The sequence below is a fragment of the Sciurus carolinensis genome, chromosome 1 (genome assembly GCF_902686445.1).
Source record: "Sciurus carolinensis chromosome 1, mSciCar1.2, whole genome shotgun sequence".
Classification (NCBI taxonomy): Eukaryota; Metazoa; Chordata; class Mammalia; order Rodentia; family Sciuridae; genus Sciurus; species Sciurus carolinensis.
In genome coordinates this window covers 11,943,176-11,956,052 of record NC_062213.1, presented here as the reverse complement: position 1 = coordinate 11,956,052, position 12,877 = coordinate 11,943,176, and the positions used below count along the sequence as shown (strand labels likewise).

Sequence of the window (12,877 nt, the reverse complement as noted above, 5' to 3'; positions counted from 1 at the left end):
GCGGGTGCAGCTCAGTGCCCGGGGTCCCCCTCAGTACCACAGAAGCAAAACAAGAAGCCAGCAAGAGGGGGAAGCATGTCTTCTTGAGCCAGTGAGGTGCTCAACAGACATTCGTAGAGCGAGTATAGTTTTTAAAAAATGAACGAGCTGTGGCACATGCCTGTAATCTCAGAAGCTCAGGAGGCTGAGGCAGGACTCCGAGTTCAAAGCCAACCTAAGCCACTTACAGAGGTCCTGAGCAACTCAGTGAGACCCTGCCTCCAAATAAAAAATTAGATGGGCTGGGGATGGGCTAAACACCCCTGCGTTCAACCCTTGGTACCAAAAAAATAAAATAAAAATGAGTGAACGATAAGCTCGAAAGGGTTTGCAGCAAAACTCATATCCCCAGGTTACACTCCAGACCTGACACATCGTAGCCACTTGCACTTCCTGAAGGAGGAAAGGGAAAAACCAAGGGAGGAGGGAGACAAGGCCAGGATCAGTTGCACCCTCAGTTTAGGAGAAGCTTCCTGAACATATCCAACTGAGGACTGGCCAAAACCAGGACACACCCAGTTGAATTTGAAACAGCTTCAATTACATCGAAAGGACTCTCACTGTGGAACTTGAATACTGTTTTTCTAAAATGCATCTCTTTTATATCCAGAAACTCTAATGCTTCCTAACCCTTCCAACTATGTCAGAAATGCAGAGTTGAGAGGTCAGTCTTCTGTGTTCAGCTCTAGGGACACGTTTCCTGTCCATGTGCCGCATGCATTCCTGACCCCCTGCCCTGCGGCCAAAAAGGGACATCAGCTGGGCTCAGGGAAATTCAATTTGGGCTGATAGCCGGCGGCATGGTAATGACAGGGCATCTGCCTTGACATTTGGAAAGGCAAGGGGAGGTGGGGCAGGCACAGAAGAGTTTCCCAAGGGCTTGGCTTGGGAGGGTCTGCAGGGTCAGGACACTTGTGCATAGGAAGAGAAATCCTGAGAACAAGGCCAACATGTCCACTGCAGGCTCAGAATTCAATTCAGCTTCCACTCAGTATAGCTCTGCCTTTCTGGTTAATATTTGGGGTAAACAAGAAACAGCTCCGGTCCCTTATTCCCCTGGACTTGGGTTATCCCAGGGTGGATGACCGCATTGCTGGGGGTTGTGATCTTGTTCATTCATTCATTCACACCTTGCTTTAAGGAAGAGGGCCTGGACTTGTGTCTTGACAAATGTGGGAAGTCTCCCCTCCTGCAGTTCTTCTCTTCTACTGAGGAACAGCCAAGCCTTCTTAATGCCAGTAGGCAGGGGGCACAGAAAACTGTCATGATGCAGCCTCACGTGGTCAGCTTGCCCTCTATGGGATACTTTTCCCCCACAAAAGGAGCCAGTAGGGATGGGCATCTCTGATTTCAGTAGACCTGGGACTACAGGGCTGGGTCAGCATATGTGTCCCTTCTGTGGCTCCAGGGTGTCCCACGTGGAACTAACCTGATGGCTGTCAGTCTGCACGGTATTCACCTCTTTTCCTACAGAGAGAAAGCCCCAAAAAGGGCCACTACATGCACACTTATCTCCCACGTGTCCTGACCCAGTGCCTGGCACACAGGTAATATGTGACTGATGAATGTATGTTAAATGACTGCACCAGCCAATCAACAGAAACGGCAGTACAGGCTTCAGAAGTGGGCAGGTGAAGGCCACCACTTACCAGCTCCCGACATGTTTTTACAAAGTGTAAGATAAATACTTTAAATTGTCTGCATGGTAAGTATAATATTTAAGGAACGCTGACGCCCAAGAAAATAGCACCCCAATCAGAAACAGAACATCAGCAGAATCTCAGACACTCGCCTCACGCTCCCTTCCAGTCACTGTGCCCCTACCCCCATGAGGGTCGTCTCCTGAGGCTGATCTTCCCACGGGGGAGATAACACTTCCCTGCTACGAGCGTGAGCAGTGGTGAAGTGTAAGTGCAGAAAGCGCTAGAACCAGAAGCAGCAGCAGCAGCGCCAAGAGCCACAGCGGGAGAACAGAAGCAGAGTGACAGCAGAAGTCTTCTAAGGACGGTCACAGACGGCCGCGGTGGGAACGGCAGACGTAGTGGACTCACAGGTAGTAGTTAGAGAGGCGAGGGCTGCCCTGACGTGGCCTTCCCTACATGCCAGGCACCGTTCCTAAGTGCTTTTGCTAAATACACCTAGTGTTCAAAAGAACTTACGGAGTTGTATGAAATAGGATTTTACAGGTGAAAACCCAGAGGCACACAGAGGTCAAGGAACTTCTCCAAGGTCACCTGCCTATCGAGTCACGGATCCAGGACTCAAAACTCCAGCACTCTGGCCATAGAACTTATCCTTTCAGTAGAAAACTTTCAGTAACTGTTAGCAAAGCAAAGAAAGATCTGTCCTCAGTTATCTGTTTTCATCTTATAAGATAACAACACGCAATTTGGTAAGCACACGTTCTCACAGAATAAACATTATATTTCCTAAACCTTCTTTGCATCTAAGCAAAGCCACAGGACTAAATTCTGGCCAATAGAATATATGCAGAAATAACAGGTGCTATTTCCAGGAAGTATCCTTAAAGGCAGGAGGCCTGCCGTTCTTGTTCTTTCCCTCTGCTGGCAGATAAGATGTCTGGAGCAGAAGCAGCTAGAATGGACCCATGAGACAGATTTGGAAATAGAGAACCACGGGGCAGAGAAACAAGCCTAGGTGTCTCACAGATTTCGATAACAGCTCTGAGACACCATTGATGTCTGAACTTTAGACAAGAGACAGTATATACTTCATATTTTTAAAGACCATGTTCATTTATATTTTATGTTATTCACAGCAAGACCTAATTCTAATAATGCTGAGTTCTTGCAATTACAGCATAATTAATGTCACCTAAAAATTCAACATGCAAAATTAATGTCATTTGTTGTCCAACTTTTGATTTAACAAACAAAACAAGACAAAACATGATTTTGAGTAATCCTGCAATAGACCAACTATGAAAAAAAGCAGGAAAAGACTCTTTTTCCCTGGAAAGTCAGAACAGGTCCTGGTTGCCTCGTGGCTGTGTCACCTCAGGAGCCTCAGTCTTGACTCCCTACCTCCAGTCTCTCACCTTCCCACCCCTTCAGGACATTTCTGCTTGTCTGATTATCCTTGAAAACTATTTTCATCCTAAAAACTGAACTAATCACAATGCGCTATGGCCTATTTTATATAGATACTTGTACTTTTTTCTCTAACCTGCACAAAAAAATCTAAAACACAATTATTACCTCCTTTTCATAGATAAGGAAACAGAAGACACAGAGAAGGTCAGTGACTTGCCTGAGGTCACACAGTACCAGAGTTGGGACTGGCTCTTTCCTCGCACCACGCTGACTCACTGCAAACACCAGCTGCAAACAAGCCAAGCCTTTGCCAAGTGGCCCTGACCACTCTGAGAGTCTGAGTTCACAAGTTTCCCCTGCCTCGCAGCTCTTCCCATCCAGTCTGCTTTCTTCTTACCCTCTGGCACAAACCTCCATCCACTGAGCTCACAATCCTCCCTCTCCGAGGCCAGCTTTTCTACCAGGCCGAGCGTTCCCAGCTACAAAGCGGGGTAAATCACATCTCTGCCAAGAGGCAACTGGGCAGAGGGGAAAGGCAGGGGTCCAGGGACCAGGGGCAATCCACCACAAGTCCAGCTGGGCCAGTTCTTTGTCCATGAAATGAATGTAGTAATTCTAACCTGGCAGGTTTGCTGGAACGGGATGAAAATGTTTCCCGAGAAGGGATCCCACAGAGCATCAGGCTGAAACTGTTACCCATCCGGGCTCCTTCCTGGTGCCCTGTCCCTTTCCTTCCAGTAAAGGCGGCAACAACTGACATGATAGAAAACCCCGAGAAGTCCCCAGCCCTACCCAGGCCAGACGTCTCCTCTCAGATTCCAGGGCTTGTGTTTCATTAAGTTTTGCATTTCAACCCCAAAAAGAATCCCTCTGTGTTTCCTAGGCTGCGTTTCCCGGCAAGATGGGCGGAGGGCACTCACCGATTCCATAGTGAATCTCTCGACGAAAAACTGGAGAGTCTGGAGGCTGAAGATCTCATGTCTCAGCCGTCACATCAGAGATCACCTGGACGGGGCAGGAAGAAAAGGCACAAGGGTCAGTCAGTGGACGGGCCAGGAGGCGCGGCTCAGAGTCGCCTGCAATTTCACTGGGAGGCAGCGGTGTCCTTGCTAGGAAGGTCCTTGCTCACTGGGTGGCTGTCCCGGCCTAGGAGGGAGAACTTTGGGGTTGGTAGCTCCATTGCTGTCTCTCTGCAAGGAAGTGCTCAGGGATCCTTCCTGGATTCTATTTCTAGCTCTACGTTGGAGAGCAATTTACAAGTCATTAACTTCTCTAGACCTAGGCTCCTAACATGAAATTAAGTGTGCTGGCAGATGCGACAGACAGACACCTGCCGCGGGGAGCCCACGGGAAGGCAGACATGCAAAAGGGAACCGGCCCCAGGGAGGAGGTAGATCGGGAGGACGGAACGTGCATGGTTCAGGACGACCCCTGTGAACCTGGGCGAGGACTGTAATTAATGCAGGCACACCAAAGTCTGATTAACCGCTGGGTGCACAGAGCACAGGAAGTCTGGGGTAAAAGGTGTTACATAAGGGAACAGCTCCGATAGCTGTGGGATGGAGGGAATTCTAGAGAATTGGCGGTGTGAGAAGTCACGGACCTGCTCGGGTCTGCCATCCTGTCCTCAGAATGGCACCCCCATCTGAGGCCAGAAACTCTGGGTCCCACCTTCTCCCACATCCCTGCATCCAATCCACCCAAGTCACGGCTGCTTTACTTCCCTGGAGATCTCGCAAGCTCGCTCTCTCCATCTCCTCCCGCCACCCTGGACCAAAGCCACCGTCATCCTTGCCTGGGCCACTGCAGCTGCCTCCCACCTGATCTCCCTCGGCCATTGCTCCCCCGCAACCCAGACTCCCGTGAAGAATTTGTGCCAACACAAAAACAGAGAAGAGCAGCATAAAATCCACAGACCCACCACCCAGCGCCGATCACCAACAACCCGTAAGGAGAGCACCCTGCTCCTCAGCAGCCCCCAGCCAATCCTACCCCCCGCCACCAGCCTTTCCCCTGACATGCTGTAATCCAGAAGGAAATTCTGGACACCATGCAAACATCAATGTCACAGTGTGCATCTCTAAGGTAAGGTCTTTCATAAAAAAACCAACTGCAATACCTTTATCACACTTAAAAAAAAAGAGAGATGATACCTTGATATCATCAATTTTTCACACAATATTCACATTCCTACTAGTCGCATAAATGTCAGAAATGGCATTTTTCAAAACCCATATCCAAATAAGACCTGCATCATACAATTGATTGATATGTGGAATGAAATTTTTAAAACATAAATCTGATTGTATCACTTCCCATCTCTCCAGCTGAACATCCTCCAATGGCTTCTCAGTACTTTAGGATAAAAATGTACACGATCTCACGTGCATGGACTCTTGCCCACCTTTCTGGTCTCATCTTGACCCTGGCTCAGGCTGCAGTCACATGACATTTGTTTAGGTCCTGACGTGCTACAGGTCTTCCTGTGCCACAGGTCCTTTGCCCACACTGTTCCCTCTGTCTTGAGGGCTTCCTCTATCATTCTCTTTGCCTCTTTGTCTAGCTAACACCTATACTTTCTTAAATGTGATAGCCTCAGAGAAACGGTCTCTGCCCCTCCAGATCACAGCATGGCATTTTTCTCAGTTTTTAATGGTACAGATGCTTCTTGACTTAGATGGGATTATTTCCCAATAAATGCAATGTCAAATAAAATATCCTAAGTCAAAAGCACATTTAATACACCGAATGCTGAACATCATGGCCTGCCTACTTCATACAAGTTCAGAACTCTTAAACTGACCCAGAGTTGGGCAAAGTCACCTAACCCAAAGCCTATTTTATAAAAAGCATTGAACATCTCATGCACTTCATGAAAACAGAACAGTTGTATGGGTATATTTTTTCAGTATCATAAAGTCAAAAAGTTGTAAGTAAAATCATGGTAAGCCAGGGACTGTCTATGTATTCATTATTATGAATAATATGACTATTTAATGATTTGGCTTGATGATCAGCTATTTGAGTATCAAGACTATTTGGATTTGCTCACTGCTGTATCCCCAGCACCAACTACACAATACCTGGCAAAACGACATTAATAAACATTTGCTGGATAAGTAATCGACACTCTTCCTTCAACCCTAGGTGTCCATAGTGATTGACTCAATCTTCTTGAGCCTGAACCACACATTTAATTAGGTGGGAAATGGACAAGCTCCTCCTAAATTTCACATGGAAACGCACTGGATTCAGGATAGCCAAAACATTCTTGGAGAAGGGGAACAACATTGGAGGGCCCCCATTTCCTGATTCCACAACCTGCTACAGGGGGGTACTGCAGGGTGTGGAAGTACAGTATGGTACTGCTGTCATAGAACCCCAATCGTGGTCCTCCTAGAACACTGACCTCAGATCCCAGCTGCATTAAGCACCCATCACTGAGAGGTAAGAGCCTGTCACTTGCATGAATGGTCAAAGCCTCTCCCAGCCCACCACAGCCTGTTTCACCCCAGAGGACCCCTGAGACCCTGTGGCCGGTTGGATCTCTCCGGCCAGATCTTTCCTCCCAGCACAAATCTGAGTTATATCTTCCTGCACATTGTTAAATGATGTCTAGTGCTTCCCACTCTGATGGGTCCCATTTACTTCCCTACCCCACTGCATCCTGAGCTGGACCACTGACTTGCTTTGGCCAGTGGAATGTACGTGGAAGAGACAATGGCGTGTGGGTCTCCACGTCTGCCCACATCTCCCTAGCACCTATCACTAGCTGCCCTTTTAGTTTGCACCCCAGATTGAAAACATGTGGATCAGCTCCAGACCCCAACCATGAGACCAGCAGGAGTCAGCCATGCCAAACCACAGCTGACCTCACAGATCCGTGACCATGAAATGATATCTGCTGTCAAGCAAGTCACTGCAATTCTGAGGCTTTTTGGTACTTGGCACAAACTGACCAATACTCACAGGAATATTAATTTATGAACACTGATGAGTAGGAACAGAGGTCAGAAAAAGAGAGAGCTGTGCAGCCGGCAGCACAGCTATGCTGGCAATCGGCAGAGCGAGTCTTGCAGGACATCCACCTGCTTGGTGCCATGCTGACCCTCACACCGGTCCTGCAAGACAGATGACGGACCGGCTTTATAGATGAGAAATCAAAGCTCAGAAATATGAAATAAAACATCCGAGACAGTATGTGGCAGAACCGAGACACTGACCCAGGTTGTCTGAGTCATGAATTCCAAGTCAGGCTTCCTCTCCGTAAAAAGGTACTGCAGGTGCTGCTGTGGGAACCCCTGGTCCACTGACCCTCCTCCACCTGTCCCCCTCCTTTAATGGCTCTTTGGCGAGAGGCTGCTGGTGAGTGGAAAGGGCCCTGGGCTTAACCAAGCCCCAGTGTCCGCTCCACCCAGAAGCAGAGCCGCCCCTTCACAGGTGAGCCTCTGGCTCCCAGGACCCTCACGCGTGAAAGGAGGCCATGAGTCTGGCCTACGTCACAACACTGCCACGAACCTCCAGAGACACAGTGTGAAGGAACTGTGTGAGGTGTGACTCCAGAGTCCCTCACCCTGCTGCCCCACTCAGCCCACACCAGGGAGGTCGGCCATAACCCGTACCAGGGTCTCTCCCACAGGGCTCCACGCTGAGCGCCTGGGTCAAGACTGGGCTCTTTTCTAAACTGAGATTCTTTCCTCCCTGTTATGAAAGTAATCCAAGCACATCAAGAAAATGGCTACTGGGCTGGGGAGATAGCTCAGTCGGTAGAGCGCTTGCCTTGCAAGCACAAAGCCCTGGGTTCAATCCCCAGCACCGCAAAAAAAAAAAAAAAAAAAAAAAAAATGGCTACTGCAAAAAATGAAAATCATTCCTGATCTTAACACCTGAAGATAAATACCGCTTGGAGTTTGAAGCCTTTTCACTTCTGAGGCTGGTTTTTGTCACAGTGAGACCAATAACATACTTTTAATTAATATGAACCTCTTAGAACCAGAAAACTACTAGTGAGGGACAAAAAAATTCCACCCTGCCCTCATGCATTCATTCCACCAGTTTTTAAGTTGCACCTACCACGTGCCTGGGACTGTCTTGCTGTCTGGAGACAGAGCCAAGAACAACAGGAAGTTCTCAAGTTCAAAAAAGTCAACGTTCACTCATTCATTTTTTTTAAATAAACAAACAAACACAGGGCATCTCCTACATGCTGGGCACCAACTAAATAACGATGACGATGACGATGATGATGATGAAGATGATACTTCCCTTGCTATACTGAATAATAATAGTAAATAATAAAGGTTGTGACTCTCTGGTGAGCTATTGATCCTTATACGCTTCAGTGCTCTCATCTTAAAACTGGGACCGTTCAGGTACCTACCTCAATACAGTCACTATGAGAATTATCAAGATAACCTGGCAGAAGCACTGAGCACAGAACTTGGTTCACACTCACGATGGATACATGGTAACAGGCAGTGGTGGGGATACTGCAGCCTCAGCTAATCCTCACCACCATGCTACAAGGCGAAGCTCAGAGGTGAACACAGGCACCACCTGGGCTCCCGCACACCTGGCACCTTCTGAAAGATAGAGGAGAACACACCTCAAAGGGGAAAGAAAGTGCGGCACTGAACCACCAATCCCATCCCTCGCCAGCCAGCGGATGGTCTCAGAGATGCAGGAAGCTCAGGGAACAGGCGTTGGCAGCACTGGAAGGCACGGGAAGGCATCCCTGAATAGGCGCTCAATAAATACTGTCAAAGCAGTGAGTGACAGGCTTCTCTCCAGGACCTCATTCCCCGCTACCCCAGGGATAGCAGATTCCCCACTACCTGTTGGAATGAACTAGAATCCATCGCCATCAAGCATCGCTTTGTTACCACCCATGCTTCTGCTTTACCACTGTAATTCTATTCTATTCTGTGACCGACAGTGTGTCCACTGGGACGGTCATTCCTGGTGCCAAACAGGAATAAGGGGCATAATTACTTTGGCACATAAACCTTCCTTTCTTGCCAGTCCTCCACTAGGTATTGAGTTTTATTCAACACAGCTCATGGATGTTGGGATCTGTATCCTTTTATAGAGGATGTCATGAACTCTTGATTCATCTGCAGCTGGTTACAGCCTGGACAAAGTGTTCCTCCCATAGGATGTCAGACACTATTCCCATTTACCGGAGCAGTTCTTTCCTGTTCTGTGGATGCTGTAAATAGAAAAGCAGAGGCCTAAAGAAAATGCAAACATTTTTATGCTTATTCCTTTTAATCTGTCCTGCCCAGCTCTGTTCCCACTGAAATTCTATCCCTTCCAAGAAAATTTCTTCAATGTTCCTAGCCCAACAATCTATCTCCTTCTGAACTCTTATGGCACTAATAACAAAAGTGACCTCTTATTGAGTCCCATGATAGTTAATGTGTCAACCTGACTGGGATAAGCCTTACACAGCCTGTAAAACACTGTTTCTGGACATGTTTGGGAGGACGTACCTGGAAGACTGATTAAAGAAGACTGCCCTCAACAATGTGAGTGGGTATAATCCAGTCTATCTCAGGGCCTGCAGAGAGGGCAGAGGAGGGCTGAACTTGCTCTGCTTGAGTTGGGACATCCATCTTCTCCCGTCCTTGGATGCAGGTGCTCCAGGTTCTTGGCCTTTCGGATGCTGACTGGGAATGATGCCATTGGTTCCCCCAGTTCTTAGGCCCTTAGACTCAGAATGAACCATTCACTGGCTGGCTTGGTTCTCCAGCTTGCAGATGGCAGATCATGGGACCTCTCAGTCTCTCTCATCATTTTTAATTATTATAGGAATGAGCCAATTCCTAATTAAAAAAAAAAACTTCCTCCCTCTACCTCTCTCTCTCTCTCCATATATATATATATATATGTATATACACACACACACATATAAATAGAACCTATATATTATAGAACCTATACACACACACACACACAGGTTCTATTTCTTTATGTATATGTATATATATATGTGTATGTGTATATATATGTTCTAGGCTCTATTTCTTTGTATAACCCATCTATATACCACAACCCATCCTAGCCACAATCATGCTCTCTTTCAATCCTCATAACCCTGCAGGAACTGATTTTTACAGACAAGGAAACTGAGGTTTGGATAATTATGTAGTATTTCCCAATTCACACAGCTGGTTGGTGGTGACAGACTCAGGATGCAGACTTGGGACAGCTTCATTTCAAAGCTGAGCCCTTCACCTGCTATGCTCAGCAAAGCAGTATGGATTCTGACTGACACACCCCATTCTGTATTATTCCCTGATTATTCTGGACAGATGAGCCAAACCTTCTCTCCCGTGGCCACTCTTACACAGTAAATACGGGGGCTATCTCTGTTGGTCATGATGATTTCTGTACCAGTTACTTGGTCCTGAATTTTCCTTGTCTTCTAATAAGCAATAAACCCTGCTTCCTCATCCATGCAGCCTGTTATGCATCATGACCTCTGGTCAGGTAACTGTGGATACTGGCTATTTTTCCTAATCCCTCTGCCCCACCACCATGCAAGCATTTGGGATGGGTCACTGGGGCTGAGTCTAGTGCCCAGGATTGCCCAGAACACTAATGTGCAGACAGACACTGAGAGGACCCTACAGAAGCCCAACCCAAGAAAGGCAAGAAGGGTTGAGGCACTGTCCCTAACAACGCTGAAGCGCTGGTCCTTAGCCTGGCTCTGCCCTACAGCCTCACTGGCTGTTTAAAATAGTCACAATCAAAGACAATTTGTGTCTCTCCTCTCCAAAGAAGAGATCTTTGGAAAGGACCCCATGCTGCAGAACCAGAACTAATGTCTTGTTGGATTATAAACTCATGACTGTGACTACTTTTCTTTGTTCCTCCTCCCGGAGGTACTGGGCCAGACAGAGGCTGAGCAGAGTGATCCTAGGTCACTTCTGTGGAGACCTCTCAGTGTACAGAAGCCAGGCATAGAGACACTGTAGGATGAACGGCTGAGTGATACAATCTGGGTGTGAACACCTCACAGGACCTGCCTTGCAAACACTTATTAAGTGCCTATTGCATGCTATTTTCCATTCACTGAAGCTTTCCACAATGAGAATCATCTATCACAAAGCATACCCATTCATTCATTAATTTATTTGAAAGATCATTTATTAAAGTAAATGTTGAGGAAATAATGGTTAACAAAAGAGACAGTCTTTGCTTAAGGAATCAGATTTAACCCAAATAAACTCACGGTGATGAGATACAGACAAAGTTCAGGTGCCACAGGATCCTGCATACTACAGGTGCTTAGTGAACCCTCAGCATTTAAAAATTTACATCTTGAGAATTTGGAGAATCTTAGAATAGGTGAATGCCAAGAAAAAGCCTCGGGGACTGGAGAGACAATCTTTGGACAAGTGAGAGCCACAGGCTGGGCGGCAGGCAATCGCTCCTCACACCAGCAGGGGCAGCCCCCACTCGGTCTGCACCACCATAGCAACCCGGGGAGGAAGTGCGAGTACGCAAGGTGAAATCCTGAGTGTGCCGGCCTGGCTGGGCGGCCCCGGTTAACAGCCTGGTCCACATCCTTTCCAACTCTGTGTGTTCACCACCGGTGTGCACGCTGGGGGCAGGGCCATCTGCGTTCACTGTGTAGGAGGAGGGAGCGACAGGCAGCACCAGGAGGAGAGCACGCGGAGCAGAGACTGCCACGCAGGCTCTGCCCTGCGACTGCTGTGTGGCCTCCAGTGTCGGCCACTTCTCTGAGACTCTGTGCTCCTCTGGAAGATGCTGCTGGCAGCAGACTCCGCTGGTGCTTTGCATACTGCCTGGAAATGCACAGGTCCCACACTAAGCTACACCTGCCAATCTCTGCTCTCAGCGGCCAAGGGGTCGGCAGGGGTAGCAGGGCACTATGCTCCCAGGTGCAGCCCTCACACAGGCTGGGTGGTAACAACGGAGAAGCCCTAGCCGAATGCGGCCTGTCTGCCGGCGGGACGCCCTCCACTGGCTGCCTTCTCTCTGCCTCGCCCTCAGGCCTCCGCCCGTTTCCTCGGATCACTTCCCCAACAGTCTACTAGTGCTCACCACTTTCCACAGGGCTGGCTTTGGGGGAACCCGCCCCAAGATGGGGTGATGGTACTTTGGATGCAGTATTGCTGGGAAATAAAAAAGAGGTGGTGTAAAGTCTGAGAAGTGCCAGCACAGGGCACATGTGGGATGTACAACAGCCACTAGGGTGACAATGACAACCCCAACTAGCAAGGACACTGCAGCCCTGGGTCCTGACTCAGCAGCCTGTTAGCAAGGCCATCAGCATGGACGCGTTTCACGTCGCCGGCCGCCCTGTCGGTGTCCACTGAGCACCGCCCCAGTCACTGTCAAAGAGGATACGATCAAGGCCTGGGAGTCACCTTCCAGGAGCAACAGCCCGGCATCTGGCCTCCACGTGTCCAAGGGCTAGAGCCCTGGGATGGAGGACACAGGAGGACTGAGTGCCCTGCAGGCCACCTCGTTGCTGAGTGCTTCCTGGTCCCACACGGGCCCCCGTGATGGGTGCGGCCCCTCTGCCACTGGCACCGCACTGAGTCCTCAGAGTCCTGAGAAAGCAGCTATTCCTCCTTTTATCGGAGGACAAAACAGCCCTAACAGACTAAGCAACATTTTTTTTAATAAAGCTATCATTGTTACTATGCATACCAGACACCGCATAAGCAATAACTTCTGTAATCTCCTAACCACCTAGGAGACGGGAATGACTACAGTTCCTTCCATTTCACAGAGGAAGGAATGGGTTAAGA

At 48.4% G+C, this 12,877-nt stretch overlaps 1 protein-coding gene across 8 annotated transcripts in view; it reads right to left on the bottom strand.

Annotated features, from left to right (window-relative positions):
• Asap1 (ArfGAP with SH3 domain, ankyrin repeat and PH domain 1) overlaps positions 1-12,877 on the bottom strand; it is a 330,237-nt gene that overhangs the window by 294,736 nt on the left and 22,624 nt on the right. For all 8 annotated transcript variants that reach the window (XM_047548811.1, XM_047548846.1, XM_047548821.1 and 5 more), the window contains exon 2: positions 4,013-4,097. In XM_047548811.1, the coding sequence (XP_047404767.1) occupies positions 4,013-4,071 (59 nt within the window). In that variant the 5' untranslated portion in view covers positions 4,072-4,097. The remainder of the gene's footprint in view (positions 1-4,012; positions 4,098-12,877) is intronic.